Source organism: Lagopus leucura, unplaced genomic scaffold, assembly GCF_019238085.1.
Source record: "Lagopus leucura isolate 7727_CA_CO unplaced genomic scaffold, USGS_WTPT01 Super-Scaffold_100028, whole genome shotgun sequence".
NCBI classification, from domain to species: domain Eukaryota; kingdom Metazoa; phylum Chordata; class Aves; order Galliformes; family Phasianidae; genus Lagopus; species Lagopus leucura.
The window spans coordinates 216,649-233,273 of NW_024962279.1; the positions used below are offsets into that span (position 1 = coordinate 216,649).

Below are 16,625 nucleotides of genomic sequence, written 5' to 3' on the forward strand. Positions count from 1 at the left end.
CAGGCTGTTTTCAGTTTGGCTTACAAGCGAATCCAGATCCTTTGAGGGGGCTTAAAATAGTTGGCATATTTCTGCTGGCGGTGCAGCAGGGTGTGTGGCGCGAGGGCTGTTGTGTCTGCTGCGCTGTGCTGGTGCTCATTGCTGCTGCCCTGTGGGTGATTCAGTGCCCAGGATTAACGGCCGCTGCTGCAGCAGATTTAGGGATCGATGTATGGCAGGGGCTTCCCGCAGCATGGTCAGGTGCACGCTAAGAGTGCAGGAGGATAAGCTTGGATAAAATACTACAGCTAGCAGGGAATTCCTCTGCGTTGGCTGCCTGGGGTTTTTGTTTTGGGTTTTTCCTTCTTTAGGGAAAATCTGCCATCTTGCTGGTTTGGGATGGAGGCATTGGGTTATGGTGTTGTCTTGATCTTTGGAGGATTTAGCTTGGATTTAACCCAGAAAAAGAGCAACAAGGTGGGCAAATGTTCTTTGTCTGCACACACTGACCAGCAAGCCACCACCGTGGCCTTATTGTGGCTATAGAGCACCCCCATGTCTGTGGGCAGGGGACAGCCATGTGTGGTGCTGTGACAGAGGATGGGAAACAGAGCTGGTGGCAGAGGGGTTGGCAATGCCAGGCCTGTGGGGAAAAGCCTGGATTACGCTCAAAGTAGAAGGAAGGAGGTATTGCTTTATAATTAGGTATATTATTTAAGAAACAACTAGAAAACTTATCACAAAATGCTTGGTTTGAAGATAAAAAATAAAATGCCCCACATCAACGCATAGCCATGGACTAGGGCAGCTTGGCTGGAGCCTGGCTGGGTGCTTGCTCACCTGCATGATGCAGCTGCTCTGAGCACCGCGTGTCCCCACAGCAGAATGCTGGTCTCTGGGAGCCAGCAGCCACCACCAGCCTCGTGTGGCCGGGCCGGGGGCTTGCTCGGTCCAGGGGGGTTGGTGTCCACATAGACCTGGCTTGTGCTCCATGCAGGTGTGCTGCCAGAGTGTCCCTTCTAATCTTGCTTCCTGGGGGCACAGCCTTCCATCTCCAGCAGCTCTGGCCAACCATCATATTTATTTGTTTTCTGGTCGTTTTTGATGTGCTACAGGAAAAAAAAGAGAAAAAAAAACATTATGAAGAGAGTGGCACTGGGCATATTTGCAGTGAGGCAAAGCTTGCAGATAGGTGAGTGAGACATGAGAGATGGTGGCTGGGCCATGTACCTCCTCAAAGGGGCTCTTGTCTTTCATCCCCTTCGCCCCTAAGAAGACCCAGTTGTCTCGAAAGCCCAGCTGGTTCACGTGTCTGCTGCCCAGTGCTGAAAAAAGTGCCCGTACTTTGTTGTTCATCCTGAGGGACAGAAAAAAAAGCATCAGTATGGTGCTGTGTGGGCCCCCTCCTGTCATAGAATCATAGAATCATTAAGGTTGGAAAAGACCACTAAGATCGTTAAGTCCAACCACCAACCTACCCAAACATGCCCACTGACCCTCAGTGCCACATCTCTGTGGTTCTTGAGCACCACCAGGGACGGTGACTCTACCACTCCCTGGGCTACAGTGCCAGTGCTTCACCACTCTTTCTAAGAAGAAAGAGCTGGCAGCACGTGGCTGTGGAGGTTGGCAGCAGCAGCACCCCCAGCCCTAGCACTGCTGCTGGTTTTTGGGCACCTAGGGTCACGCATGGGGCCCAACTCACTTTGTGGCGGCATCGTCATAGGTGGCTGCCAGCATGATGGTGCCATCCTTGATATCTTCGAGGAAGGTCTCCAGCTGTGTAACATCTGAGAGGAGCGTTAGGAAAAAGAAAAGGGTTTTAGTAGTGCTGTGCATGGTACTGGTGATAGGAAGGTTTGGGACTGCTGCTTGCCTGCTGTGCACGACCATAAGGAGAAATATACTGCTAATTTGGCTAACTAGCTGTGAGACGTTGCTCATATGAATTAAATTTCCAACACCAGGAATGAGCCTGACTGCAGAGTTCCCGCCCGGTGGCAGCAGTTTTGTGCACACTGGGGGAGTTATTCCTCATCCTGCATCTGCTGTGCGGGATGCTCGAGTCCAATGCCCCATCTAGTGGCACAACAGCTGATTGCTGCTTGGGGCTCACAGACTACAAGAAATCGCATGATGTCGGTGTTTCTCCTTAAAATTCTGGAGTTACCAATATAGTTTTCATGACCAACAAACATAAAGGGTGATTGGTTTAGTGGGATTTTGTTCTTCAGGCTTTTGTAAGTGAGAAGGGAGCCAGAAGCCCAGCTCAGCTGTGACCCTGGGCAGCCACACGTCCACCACCAGAGATGGCCAAAGTCCAGCAGCCCTTATCTGCACGCACAGCAGAGCTGCTGCAGTGCTGGTGACCGCTGGCACCGAGGGCACCGTGCTTACCTCCAGAGTACATGTCGAAGGAGCCCACCTTCAGGAGCTGCCCGCTCTTTCCTAAGGGTTGAAAATTCCCAACACAGTCAGGGTGGGTCTCCAGAGAGGCTCCCCTGCATCCCAGGCCCACGTGCACCGTGGTTGATGCTGTCCTGAAGTTGGCTGTGCACAAAGCCTTTGGGCCACGGGGGCCCAACTCACCGTTCACCAGCGCTATGTTCAGCCCTCTGCCAATGTTGTTCTTCACGGTGCTCATGAGGCTGGAAAGCAGAGACCAGTGAGTGGCAGCAGGCCATGAACCATCCCCAGGCACAAAGACAACACTCTCCACTGTTGTGGAGTGGTCTGTGCTTGGCAGTCAGAGGCCAAACTTGCCCTGCTGCCACCCCACCCCCTCCCCATACTGCTTACATCCTGTCCTCGAAGCAGATGGAAGGTCCCACCACGTTGGCGGCACCGCTGATGATCCGGAAGGCGAAGTGGTCGGCGGGGCAGTCCTTCTTGTTCTCGCATTTGTGGCGGGGCTGTGGTGGGCCTGGGGGGAGCAGGGAGCTGTGGGGGGGGGGACACGAGCCCTGGGGCTGGGGCTGAGGCATGTGTCTGCTGTCAGGGTGCGCTGTGGGGTGAGGCACGTTCCAGCCTTGTCCTAGGGCCAGTGATGGGCGGTGATGGGGTTGGGATGGGACGTAATGAGCTGGAGTTGGGCACTGCTTTGTGTGAACAGAGGGCGGGTGTCACAGGGAGTGTTCGCTGCTGGCACCCATTCAAGCCCAGCCCTGTGTGAGTTTTCTGCCCTGAGTTTCCCCATTTTCAGCTGGGGTGAGGCTTGCAGCCTTACCACATGCATAGGACCCCTGCTGGCTTCCTGCAGCCCATGGCCTGAGAGTGTTGTGCTGAGGCATGGGATGTGTAAAGGCCCATGTGCCTGATGAAGACACTGCTGTGCTGAAATCTACACAAGGGCCATAGAGAGATCCCCCTGCATTTGTGAAGGTGAGACATTCATCTTGCAAGCAGTCATCGTGCTCCGACCATTGCCCTCAAGCCCGGATCAGTGTTGTGTATGAGATGAAGCCAAGAGTGGTACTCACTACTCATGGGCTTTCTGGTGGAACCTGCAGACACAAAGGAGAGGTCAGCATCCCAACGGCCCACCAAAACCTCTCCTTGGGGCTGTGAATATCCCCGGACTCCTGCAGAACTTCCCACTGCCCTGTCCCTGCTGTGCCCACATAACAGAGCTGGTGGCTGTGCCCCCAACCAGGGGCCGCCATGCACTCACCCAACCAGCTCCGCAGGCTGATGGCTCTCCCTCTGTGCTCAGAGTATGTCTGTATGATGAACCAGAAGCTCAGCAGTGTGGCCAGCGGCACCAGGATCCGGACCATGCCTGGTGAGAGGAGGACGTGGGTAGGGGGAAGGGCATCCCTGGCGCATCCCGCAGTCTGCATCCCCAGTTCTCCATGCACATAGTGGCTGCCGTGGCATGGCAGGTGGCCAATACTCCTTTCCTCATCCTCTACAAGGACTCTGGTCTCTTAATTAATGTCTCCAGAGTGAGCGGTGATCCTCAGATCGACATCACTCTTCCACCAAAGGGCATTATTCATGCTCCTCTCTGCATTAAAGTTAATCTGATAATTAGTTAGAAAGCAATATAAATGCAAGTGTTTCCTATTTTTCCAGTGCTGGGAGGGCTGCTGTCCCCCAATTAGTCACCAACAACAGCCAAGCAGCCACTAATACAAATGTGATTGGCATTTGGCTTTAAAGCAACACTCACTGGAGCAAAACATTCCTGTCCTGCATGGAAACAGGGTAGAAAAATATACTTAGACTGCAGCTGAATGGCTCTTATGGAAGCAGGAACCTCTCAGGAGCCATCACTTCTCAGCCTCTGAAGGTTTCACTGGGAAATACACAACAGCCTGAAATCTACACAAATATCATAAAAACCTGATGCTTATACAAATGACCTTTCCTGTGATGCTGGTGAGGGGATGGCAGGGCAGATGGGCTTGAAATGGGCGATGCAAATGAGAAATAGGTATGAAGAGCTGTAGAAAATGGGACTGGGAAAAGTAAATGCTCGTCTCCATCCTTACCTGTCACCCGCATGCTGCGGGAACACAGCGAGGGGCTGTCACTGGTCCTGCGTCACCCTGAGCAAGGAGAAACACCGTGAAGCGTGGCTGTAATCCACAAAACCTAGGCGAATGTTAGATGAAAAAGAATTGCTCCGTTAAGCATATTTGCATTGACTAAGGTTGGGAACTAAGCCACCATAAATGCATGGATTCCTGTTGGGCACATGCTTGTCCCCACCCTGACGTATCAAAGTCCTGGCTCCGGTGTATCAGAGTCATTCTGCAGGCCCCATGCTAATCCCCTGTCACTCACCAGTGCTGTCCTTTTCCCAGGAACTCTTCCCTGCCGCTGACAAGGAATAGCTCAAGTGGTGTATTTGCAGGCACAGCCCTGCATCATTTCCTTCTGGGATGATGCAGGGTGAGTTTTCAATATTATGGACTGCAGAATGCCACTGACAGCTTGCAGTTTAGGCTGGCATGGTCAGAGAGGTCTGCAGAGGAAAGTCCTCTCTTTAAATCAGAAGGAAAAGGAAAGAAACTGGTGCCAAGGGCTGGCGCATTCTCTCTCTGTTCAGCAAACAATTTTGTCCTCTTAATTTGCATACACTCTGTTGGGCTCATGGTGATGCAGCTGCGGGCATTTCTAACAAGAAGCAGAGTTTGGGAGCAATTCCTACACTGGCAGAGCAGCACCAGCTCTAAGGACGCGCGGCACAGGAGCACAAACGTTTTCCCTTTCCCTGATCGTGCAGTGTCTTCGCCCATGTGGATTGGGAAGGGTTGCAAGTGGGATCATGAACCATTTCCCACCCAAACTTGCCCACTTCCCTGCTGCCACTGCGTCCCCCATGGACACACAGCAGATACCCACAGGGACCCAATCCTACCGTCCAAATTCGAGGTCACAGCATGGTGTGGTCCGTCCTGGAGCCCAACCTGAAGCCAGAAGGCAGAGCCTCACCTGCAGCAGTGTGCCCAGTGCTGCTGTGCTCGTAGATAAGCTTGGTGTAGAAAATCTGTAAAGGACCTGCGCTGAGAGTTGCTTTTCCTGTTTGAAGGGTAAATAAAAAGTAGTGAATTGTAGCAGGGCTGGGCTGAAGGCTGAGTTCAGGTTTGCATGCTATGAAGAAGGAGAGAAATTTTCCTTCCTGTCTGACCCTGTTCTGGGTCCCATTGCCAACATTTATGGAAAATGCCCACAGCACTGTGTCTCTGCATCCTCCACAGCCCTTTCCCACTCCCTCCAACCTTGTCCCTGCCAGCCCCAGTGGCCCCTTATCTCTGAAATCCCCCTCTGCAAGACGTGAGACCTCCAGGCTGGTAGTGGGTTGCATTTGGAGCTCTCTGAGCTTCCCTCAAGTGCAATGAGTAAAGCCTGCAGCTGGCAATGACTTCAGACCTAGAATATAGAAAGTTGCAAAACGTCCCCATTGTGTCCCAGTCACTGTGGGGGCACACGCCTGCGTGTGTGTTCCCACTGCACAGTGCTTAGCCCAACTCATGGTTTTCTATGCGTGTATTGATTTCATTGCAGAGGGAGAGAAATGGAAAAATAAACCAATAAACACTACCACTTTGGGGAAGTCATTTATTTATTCGGGCTATTTATTTTCACCTTAATCCCAGGTAAAACTCATTGGGTGAAGTCCCTTAGCAGTGAAATTGATGGAACCTGATTGCATTACAAGAGGGCAACCCTCTCCTGGGATTTCTGTTATGTTCTCTTTTAATTGTTTGGATTGATTTTTTTTTCTTTTTCTTTTTATGCTGGAAAGAGCACAGCGCTCCGCTGTCAGCCAGAGCCACTGGAAGAGAGGGAGAGAAGGAAGGAGCTGCGGAGGACGGCAGGCAATAACCAGAGGTATTTGTCTAATAAACCGGAAACCTATTTGCTTAAAAACCATTCTGAGAACAAAAAGGTTCCTGTATAAAGATTGCTAAAGATTTCAATGGTGCTTTAGGCATAGGCTCCACCCAGAGCCTGCCCAGGGGCCCAGGAGATCTGCCTGCGTGCACTGCTGAACTCCTCCCTGGAGCAACACTGTTTGCCAGAGCGTTTCTAATTTCCTCTGACCATAAAAGCATTTGGTTGCATGCTGGCTGCTCAGAAGGGTGCCTGTGGCCTGAGCTCCCCTTGCAAGTCAATGGTTAACTAGGGAGAGGCCCTGCTCCCACTGTGGAGCTGAGCAGGATGCAGGAGGCGGGCAGGGCTACGGGGCAGTGGCAGTGACCAAGCTGGGCCCAGGAGTGGGACCATGGCCAAATCCCATCCTGTCTGCAGCTGCTGCTGGAGCACCTCTCACTTTTGCCTTTTCACTGCCTTCGTGGAGCTGGGAGCCCCACATGCCATGCCTCTGGCTGCCCCTTCTTTGTCAGAGGCTGGAGGCTTCCTTCTGTAGTCAGCGGTACCATTAACCGCACCACTGGTAGTTAACTTTGCACACACGCACAAGTTCCTTAACCCTGATAACACATCTCATGGCTGTCACCCAGTGGCGGTGGCCATCTGGAGGCACGAATCCTGGCAGGAGGTGCGGGGCCACGGGATGGGGCGAGCGGCCGAAGCGCCACCTGGCAGCAGGAGCGCAGCCGTGGGTGCGTGCTTTGCTTTGTGCCGGCGCGGCAATTGGTGGTGCTGTTGCGCAGCGCATCCATCTCCCGCTGCAGCCCTGGCGCAGCCCCCGGCGCTCGGAGAGAGGAATAAATAAGGGAAATCATAACCGCTTTTACCATTAAAAGAGAAATTAGCTCGCGCCGCGCTAAGCCCACAGTTTGCAGCTCTAGCACAGCCAATCCGCTGTTATTGTTCTGCAGGACTCCTCTGCAGCCCAACGATGACAAACACCGGGAATTAGAAGAGTGTAATTACTCTGTATTAGCTGAATTCACGGTATCGACACAGATCATAAACATCCATTGATTATTCCTAATTTCACATTTTTAGCATTCTGAATTGCAGCAATTACGCCTGTCGGAGGCAATTAGCACATCTCCCACTTCCTCAGACCCCCAGTCCCTGCCCTTCCTCTGAGACAGCTTGGTGAATGCTGAGTGAGAACTTGGAGCATAAATCCCTCCCCACTGCTACAACACCCAACCCCTCGGCAGCACCCAGCCCCTCTCCATTGCTCCTTTGGCTGCTGAGAGCCTCAAAATGCAGATGGATGCCCATGGGGACCTCCAACCCCATAGCCACAGATTCCTTCGGTATGTGATTAACAGTAGGAGTGCTCCAGTGCTCGCTGTCCTCTGCCCAATGCCAGTTGGTGCCGTGCTCGATATTTTGTTATGAAGCAAAAGCAGTATTAAAAAAAGGGTGTGGATATAGATTACGAATGTTTGCATGGGAAATGTGTGACTCTATTAGTATCATATCATTAAATCTGTTTCTTAGGCACAGTCAGTGGTTTCATTACAAAGTGTAGTGGAGCATAGTGCCAGCTCTGCAGCTCTGATTTGGGCAATTAATGACAAGAGGAGACAAATCCCAGCCTTACCAATAGCTGTGCCTTTGAGGCTTCCAGTTTGCTTCACTTGCACTAAATATGGAAGGATGTTGGGCGAAGCACTGCTGGCCAAGTGCTGTGCTCCCAGCTGTGCACTGGGACTCATAGCCTCTTCTCCCAGGTACTGATAATAACACAAGAGGTAATGGCTCTAAGTTGTGCCAGGGGAGGTTCAGGTTGGATGTTGGGAAAACTTTCTTCTTAGAGAGAGTGGTGATGCACTGGCACAGGCTGCCCAGGGAGTGGTGGAGTCACCGTCCTGGAGGTGTTTGACAACTGTGGAGATGTGGCACTGAGGATCAGATGCTTCTATCTGCTCCTCACCTGCAGGTTTCCAGACTGGCCCTATGTTAGTTGGAGGAAGTTGTCTTTGGGCCTTGTTCAGTGAAGTGAGTTCACTTGCAGCTGCTTCTACTGCTTCTGTGTGGCTGAAAAACAATGTTTGAGTGAGCATACAGCCACCCTGCATGCTGTGCTGCCCAGGTTTGCTTATTGCTTGTGGCAGGGCAGGCTTTGGGGACGCATCATCTGAGTGATGCAAACCTGCTGCTGCTTAGTGCAGTGGGGCAGAATGAGACACTGGGGGTTGGGCTCAGAAGGGGGATGGCAGGGGTGGGAGCCCACCTGGGGACACAGAGGAGATCTTACCTCTGTGCTGTCAATGGGCCCCACCAACCCAGTAAGGCATCACAGTGCCGATAGAATGTCTCTGTAAAAAGTGCAATAGAAATTAAAATCTCCACTGAGAAAAAAGCCAGTGGGGCTTTTTGCATCTATTATTTTTATTGTACTCTGGAATGTTTATAAAGTAGATTGCTTTCATCGAGGGAGCACAGCTTTTCTCCCAAGATGTAATTCTGAGGCTTCTTAAGGAAGATTTCTTCTCACAGAGGAAATAAAAGATAGAAATATGATGCTCCCTGACATTTGAACACGCTACTGAGAATCAGAACGGAAAGAAACAAACTCAGAAAGTATCATTTGTACCGCGATCAACTTCAAAAAGTCACCATCTGCTGAGTTACTACCCAGTAACCACATTGTTGTTGTGATGGTTTGGGACTGTCTGCACCCATGGGGCTGCCCTGGTGCCGTGCCTGCACCAGGCAGAAGGAGGGCAGAAGAAATGACATTTCTTGGCATCTCAGGTCTTTGTTATTTTTCCTCGCTGATTTTATTATAATTCATCATAACAATTCTTTGCCCTGTGTAACTCGCCTAGTCTCACCTTGCATTTTTTTACTCAGTTTGGTCTTCAGCTGCTCATGGACTCCCAGGAAGGTTGCTAACTTTTTAAAATAAAAGTTCCCCATCAAATTCCATGTCTTCCATCAGCCCTTCTCCGGCTTCTGGTGGTGCTAAGCGGAATTTAACCCTCTCTGCTGTTAAGATTTCACTGCCCCCTCTCCACGTACAAAAGATCCCTCTATGGTAATACAGCTGCATACACCAGCTCATGTCTTTGCTTTCCTGGGTGAACTGGGAACCAATCTATATTGTCAAGGCCACTGTGCCTTTTCTTCTTGCCAGCGTGTTCACTTTCATGCCTTCCCAGTGGCTGATTTTGGGATGGCAGAAAGAAGGCACTTTCATGCCTTCCCTTGTAGCTGTGGTGTTCTGTGCCTGGTGGCCACCTCCATCATGGCAAACAGCTGTATACTTGGCCTAGGCCTGGTGGCCCAAGGGGACCTTGGTGGATTGGTGGCCAGGCAGTGGCTGGTGCCATGAGGTGTGAATGTGTCTGTGCCTTCTGATGTCTTTCTGCCACTGTTGCTCAAATCGCTTCATTTATTGCAAAATGAAGCAACTCTTTAAAAGCTGAATGAGGATCTGGCACAAAACTCATAAAACCAAAGCAACAAAACCCAAAAGATCAGCAATTGCAAAGCGTGGAAATGGTCGATTCTTAGTAAGTTTTATGTTTTTAAGCTTCTTGTAAGTAGAGGATAACTCAAGAAGTTTCAGAAAGCAAAGGGGTTTTAGCAGGGTGAGAGTGCCTTGAAGGACACCAAACAATATCTCTATTTTTCCCTGTAAATCAGCTGCCTGGGGAAGCCACATTACCATTTTGTTGGTGACCTGCTTTGGATTTATCGCCAGGAAAAATCGACATGCACTGAATTGTCTATAATCCTTCCTCAGATGGAGGGGGATGAATGAGCTGGGATTTTGTTTCATTGTTGAGATGAAATGTAATTACTTTATGGGGTCTGCATGGTGTGTTAAACTCTGCCAATATTAAAGCGTGATACAAGTTACAGAGCTGTGCAGGTTGCTGGAGATTTATGGAATAAAAGGTATAATTTCACACTTCACTGCATTTTATTTTGAAGTTGAATGTTGACGTGCTTTTCAGTTGTTTAGATGTGTTTGTTTAGCCTTTACTCTGGGCTGAGACAAGAGCGCTTGATGAGCAAAGGGCTGTGCTGCTTTGCTTTCTGATGGAAGAGCAAAGAGTCCCAGCCTCAGAAAACCTCTTGGAATGCTGTGTGTCTGTAAACCATTCACTGCTTGGAGCAGCCAGAGGCGAGCACAAGGGTGGTCAGGGCTGTTGCCCTGGGAGTATTGGAGTCATCTTTCCTGGAGGTTTTCAAGAGAAGGGTAGATGTTGAATGAGTGACACAGTTTGGTACGGTGGTGATGGGTTGGTTGATGGTGGCACAAGGTGATCCTAGTGGTCTTTCCAACCTTATTAATTCTATGACTCTAAGACATCATGAGGGATGGGTGTCAGGGAGGAGAGCTGCAGCAAAAGATCCTTAGCTGCTCTCCTTGAAGCTCCACATTTGCAGGATGGAGTCTGGGACATGGCCCTGAATGTGTCCCTGTAGGACAGAGCCAACACTGAGCTCAGCTGCCTCACTGGTGCCTCGATATTGGCAACAAGCAACTGCTTTTAGTATAATATTCATGTTTCCCCCACTAATTCCCTGAACTCATCAGCCTTTTCTGGTAATAGGGTTTCTCCCTTGTTGCTGACTTATTAATACTGCATGGAAAAAAGGACCTCCTTAAACTTCTTAAGGAAGACCTCCTTAAACTCGAAAGGCATTGCAATGCAACCAGAACAAAATGTGGGCTGTAGCTCTGAACGCTGTGCTTCACAGCGGTGTCTCCGTCTCAGCTGCTTAATAAGGACTCACAACCGATTTTTAGACAGTCTGTCTGTAATTATTTTCTTCACGAAGTAATTTTGGTTTCACAGGTAAATACCAGTCTCAGCAATTTCCACTCTTCATATGCAATTTGATTTAGAACTGAACATCCTCTGCCTGCTAAGCAGGTATTTATTGTGGCCGAACTTGCCTGACACATTCCTCGCCTGCGTCGCTGCCTGCCCATGGGTTACTCTGCACTCCTCACACCTTGGCTTTCCTGCAGACGTGCTGAAGGGCTGCAGCACGCCCTTTGGTTTTTCAAGAGGAACTTTGGGAATTTCCATGGAGACGTGGCAGCAGGTGGTGTGGTGCCCACAGGAGGGACATTGGCGCCAGATGCTCATCCAGAACCACTGTGGTCAATAAACTGTGAATTAAGAAGGATTTACGTGATTGTCTGTGAGGGCTGCATGACTCGTTAAAGTGTGCTCAGTAACCCAGTTACAAAAGTGCCACTATGTGTGCTTAGTAAAAGACTGTAACAAAGACTGTAACTGCTTTAAAATATGGTTATAGGCTGTTGCACAAAGGAGAAGCAGTAACTTAAATATGCACAGGCTTTGAATGCACTTAACTTTATCATGGGTCGCAGTGAATTATGCAAGGCATGAAAAACAGTTGTCAAAAATACGGAAGAAAGATACAAAGCAGAAGTGCAGCCATTCATTCTCAGTGGTAATGTGTTAATGCAGGGGATGGGAAACAGCAGCACTGGAAATGGGAAGGGAACGCTCAGCAAACTGAACTCTCCATTGGAAAAACATTTCCAGAGAATAATCATCATCCATGAGCTTTGAAATTATCTCGAAATGAATAACGGTTTTCCCAGCCAGTCCCTGGGTACAGCCAAGGTGAGGCTGGACGGGCTCTGAGCACCTGATGGAGCTGTAGGTGTCCCTGCTCATTGCAGGGGGGTTGGACTGATGGCCTTTCGGGGTCCCTTCTGACTCAAACGATTTTGTGGTTCTATGATGACCCAGGGTTGAATGACAAAACTCAGTGCCACCATGTGCCCAATGCAACAAACCCACGGCACCATGGGATTCCTCTTTGGAGAGCCTTCCTGATGAGAAAGCAGCAGCCAAACACTTGCACGGGATGTTTTCTGAGCTGTATGAACACATTATAAAATTACTCAGTGCGATAATAAATGCATCCAGAGCTTTAGTATTTTCCACCTCAGGTGGTAAGGCAGTCGCTGCGAATAGATTGCTGGAGCGAAGGTTTGTGCCTTTAGCACGGCGGTAGCAGATGGCCTAATAAATATGCAGTGCTCTGAAATGACGCCTGTAATTTGTGACCTAGGTTTTTTCTGGTCTCCCACAAAGATAAAACACGCAATCATCCAATAATAAACTTGTTAATAGATAAAAAACCCAAGCGGTGTAATGGAAGCGTTGCTGGAAGCCCAGCAGCATTACAGTGCAGTGACAGTGGTGCTGGGAGCCTGGCCCTGTTGTTTATGGCTGTATGGGACTGTGGCACCCGATGGAGCAGAAGCACCCCAAAACTATTCCTGGTTGGGGGAGGTGGATGAGGCATTGCTCATAGTGACTGCAGTGGGATCCAGAGCATCAGAGGGAGAGCTCCTGTGCTGCTGCTAACAGCAACTTCAACAGGAACCAGAACCAACGAGAAGCACTGTTGTTACATTGACACACTCCCGTGGGTGCCATGAAACCAAGCTTTCAGTTTGTGAGGGAACTGAATTTCAATAGATTTTTTTTCAAAGTGCCAGAAAAGGTGGCAGCTGAGGATGCCGAGTTACTATAGTAACCACAAGAGAAGTGGTGATTATCAGAAGTACCACAGAGGAAAGACAGACCGGATTGTCTTTTTGTTCTGCACATAATTCATTGCTTAAAAACAATCTCTTTTTTAATATAAAGAAACGCAGTGGAAAAAAAATTGAGTGTGAAATGCATTATGCAAAAACACTCGCACGGATTCTGCAGCCTGTGCAGTCTTGCCATCTGACCCAAAGTTTCAAGATGCACCAAAACTGAGTGTCTCATGTCTGAAGGATACATGAATAATAAGGAGTACTTCTCATGTCTTCTTGCCTTGTAAACATGGCAGCAGAGGGGAAAGGGCAATGCTGCTGTCCTGAGGGGGGGGCGCTTTGGGACAGAGGTGCTCCGTTTGGCGTCACAGAGCTCACATGGCAGCTGAGGACATACAACAAGCAATGCTAAGCAGAAAGCAGTTGTGTACATACAAGCGTGTGTGAGCCAGGATCTGATTTTTGAAGGGCAAAATTATGATTTCATTGAACTCTTAAACTGATTATGGCATTAGCAAGAACAGATATAAATCTTTCTGGGATAAACTGGCTAAGGCAGGGTAAGTAAATTATCTCCACACAGTATCTGTCTTCCTGTGGATTTCAGTGCTACTCGAATCAATTGGTGGTGATATGTTTGTACCTGACACAGAAGCCAAATACACAGTCTGATCCTGTGCCAAACCACTATTAACAGCTGCATTTTCAATTGATTCTTGGATATTCATTAACTGGCATCCATAATTACAAATAATTTACAGACATAACATTTTAAATCACTTACCAGTGAGCTTCGTAAGCTCACTTTATGACATTCCAATACATTATTCTTAAAAATTCACTGAGTAATCAACTTGCAAATGATTACTGTGGAACAGCACTGGATATAATCAAGTAGAAACTCAGAGCACGAATCGCCAGAAATGGCCATAGATCACTTCTGCCATGTGATGCTGACATCCACTTTAACTTCTTCCAAAAAACTGATACATACTGAACTGCTGGACTCCGAAGCTGCTGTGAGCTTAATGCCATTACAGCCAAACGCTTTGCTTCTTCCACAGGCAGCCCCTGCCCTGCACAGTTTCATGGGCTGCATTTATTTTGAAGTGCTGTGAATGGTCTGCTCTATCTCCATAGCCTTGCTCCGTGGTCAACATGGATATTATACATACAGCAGGAAGAAATCACACTGTGATGCACGCAATTTCAGTCTCTAAGTTGGAACTCTGGGGCCCTCACTGGAAACTGCACTGAAAGACAATGTGGATGGGATACATAAGTTTTGTTCTTATGTTGCAAAGTATAACAGAAAAACTAATTTAAACGTGCAAGGACTGCATGCGTATGGATCATATATACACCTTCCTGCCTTTACATGGAACAAGGCTCCAATTTCTGAGTGTTGAAACAATCACTCCTTACTGCCATCTCAAATTACAGCAGGAAATAGAGGGCAGCTGGTACCAGAGCTCATCCTACGTTTTTGTTTCTGATGACAAAGGCAGCTGACAAAATAGACACCTTTGAACGTGTCTGTTTGGGCTGTAGTGTGTATCCTGAAAGTACAAAGCAATCCAATAAATGATGAATGGAAAAAGTTCTTTTTATTTGAGTCAGACCGTAAGCTAGAGATGACCACCACAAAGGCTCTTGATTCACCTGCATTCATTCCCACGTAAAAGCTTTGAATGCTGGAAATAAATGACACTAACAAATAAATGTCTTACCCACCGGAACCTCCACGCTACGTGATTTTCCACTGCAGTACAACTTAATGTGAAACTATAAAAATAAGACACTATGTACAAAATATATTCATTTGTTTGCAAAACTACTGGTTACTTCAAGATTTAAATTACATGATAAATTATGCAGCCCAGTCACACTTCAAAAACAGTTAAAAGATAAGTCTATTCTGAATACAGAACAGTGTGCCCTTTTGAGCTGACTATGCCAATTCATAGTACTTCCCAGAATTTGGGTCAAAGTAACAGTTCAGACACGGATCATACAATAGAGTCAGGACTTCCTCGTCTTCTTCAGCATTGAGGTCATCTTCACCTGTGTGAGGAATGGAAAGTAAGAGTAAATCACTCTCATTCACTTTGAAAAATCACATGGAAATACCTCTCTGTCAAATGTGACATAATTTCTCTTTAAATTGTATAATCTTCTGACTTTTGAATCGTGACCTTCAAGATAAATGCAGTTCAGTTGTTTTTTTTTTTGTATACTTCTGAAGACTTGCCTTCAGTTGAGGTGAAATGATGTCATTCAGTTTGCTGAACAGCTGGACTTCACAAAGCCCAAGAGGGCTGTTCAGCAGCAGGACCTTTACTGAGAGCGTACTGAAGTCCTCCTAAGTGGTGTCTTCCTCAGTGTCTGCTTTAGTCCAGCAAAGACAGTCAGTCCTTTCCTAAGGACTGTAGGAACCCAATTGTGTGTTATTAAAATATTCCGCGTGGAAATCAGAAAATTAAGCAGCACAAACATTTCTGTTTGAAGACTTGCTGCTTGTCACGTTGGTCTCACAGCAACAGCACTCAAGTTTGTTAGCATTCGTAGGGTATTTGTTATTGCTGGTTATAGACACATTAAAGGTAGCTGGTAAAGTATATTCAGTATATTTCATTGTCGTTAATGGGTTGAAGAAATCGTGTGACAAATAAGTCCAGCAAGCTTACAGAAGAGTCAATATTGTTGCAATAAATGAGCTCACATTGACTTTTCTGATACAATGAGCTTTTTCACTGTAGGAAGGCTAATAAAAACCAAAGCAAGACTAAAAGATATAGTGTTATCCTGAGACAGGACCTTTAACTATGTATGCAAAGGTATATACCCCAATTAATATTTTCAGATAAGTTGTAAATATAGATGTCTTAAAATTCGCCTTAAGTAGAGGAAGGCAGTGTGGCATCCTAACTGCTCGTAACGAATGAACTGTGGGACTTCTTAGAAATGCATTTTAATGTCTGGTGTCTGATGTTAAAACAAAAGCAAAACAAAACAAAACAATCATATAAGAGACCTTGCAATATCGGAAACAACAAAATTGAAAAATGGTGTGAATTAGCAGGAGAAATCCAGCCATTTCTCAGATGCATCCATAGCTTTATTAGCTTTTTAGAGACAATCAATCCAAATGTTAAAATTTACAGAGATTCAAGCTTTACTGCAGCAAGCCTTGGATTTCATGATCCAGACATCAAGACATCAATCCACATCAAGACCCTCTCAGAGACCTTTCACAAATTTATATCCAACGCGTCTTTAACTCAAGGATTACTGTCCAATTCTCTTGGGCTTATTTAGGACTCTTAACAAAACATATTATTTGATTCTTCAAAGCAAGGTCCCTCCTGACAGCAGAGTTCTGTTTTGCTGTCATAAACAATTACAAATACACATCTATGAAAAGATGGCCAATTTGGGGGCCATAATCTATTCTAGACTGTAAATCACTCAGACATCTTCATCCTCAGGCAATCAAAATACACAGGTCAGATTTATGAGATATCACATTGAATTCCCTGGACTTGAAGAAAAATGTAGGTATCTACCCTATTTCCTAACGCATAAGTAAGAAAAAAAGAGGGTTTGAAGAAAACAAGATAGATGTTTTATTCTGTTGCTGCCAACTTTCCAGTTTCCACAGAGTTCTTTGTCATTCTCTAAACAAATGCCGTTATGAAGAAAAAAACCTGCAGCCCTTGAG

At 47.5% G+C, this 16,625-nt stretch overlaps 2 protein-coding genes across 7 annotated transcripts in view; both read right to left on the reverse strand.

The window, feature by feature from the left end:
• Positions 1–669: 669 nt before the first annotated feature.
• On the reverse strand, positions 670–5,477 carry FAM3D (FAM3 metabolism regulating signaling molecule D). 4 transcript variants are annotated; one of them, XM_042880884.1, is made up of 10 exons: positions 5,345–5,477; positions 4,473–4,529; positions 3,650–3,757; positions 3,459–3,482; positions 2,779–2,902; positions 2,569–2,627; positions 2,377–2,427; positions 1,685–1,769; positions 1,210–1,336; positions 670–1,088 (listed from the first exon to the last, which is right to left on the reverse strand). In XM_042880884.1, exons 2-10 carry the CDS (start codon positions 4,483–4,485, stop codon positions 999–1,001), a joined length of 681 nt encoding a protein of 226 aa, XP_042736818.1. In that variant the 5' UTR covers positions 4,486–4,529; positions 5,345–5,477; the 3' UTR covers positions 670–998. The 4 variants fall into 4 exon arrangements, with proteins under 4 accessions (XP_042736818.1, XP_042736816.1, XP_042736819.1 ...); XM_042880882.1 differs by having other exon boundaries at positions 4,473–4,575; XM_042880885.1 differs by having other exon boundaries at positions 5,419–5,445.
• A 9,026-nt stretch (positions 5,478–14,503) lies between these two features.
• The window catches only part of CFAP20DC (CFAP20 domain containing), a 61,666-nt gene continuing 59,544 nt past the window's right edge, over positions 14,504–16,625 (reverse strand). For 2 of the 3 annotated variants that reach the window (XM_042880875.1, XM_042880876.1), the window contains exon 17: positions 14,504–14,968. In XM_042880875.1, coding sequence (XP_042736809.1) covers positions 14,856–14,968 — 113 coding nt within the window. In that variant the 3' untranslated portion in view covers positions 14,504–14,855. The remainder of the gene's footprint in view (positions 14,969–16,625) is intronic. The other variant, XM_042880877.1, reaches the window with a different exon arrangement.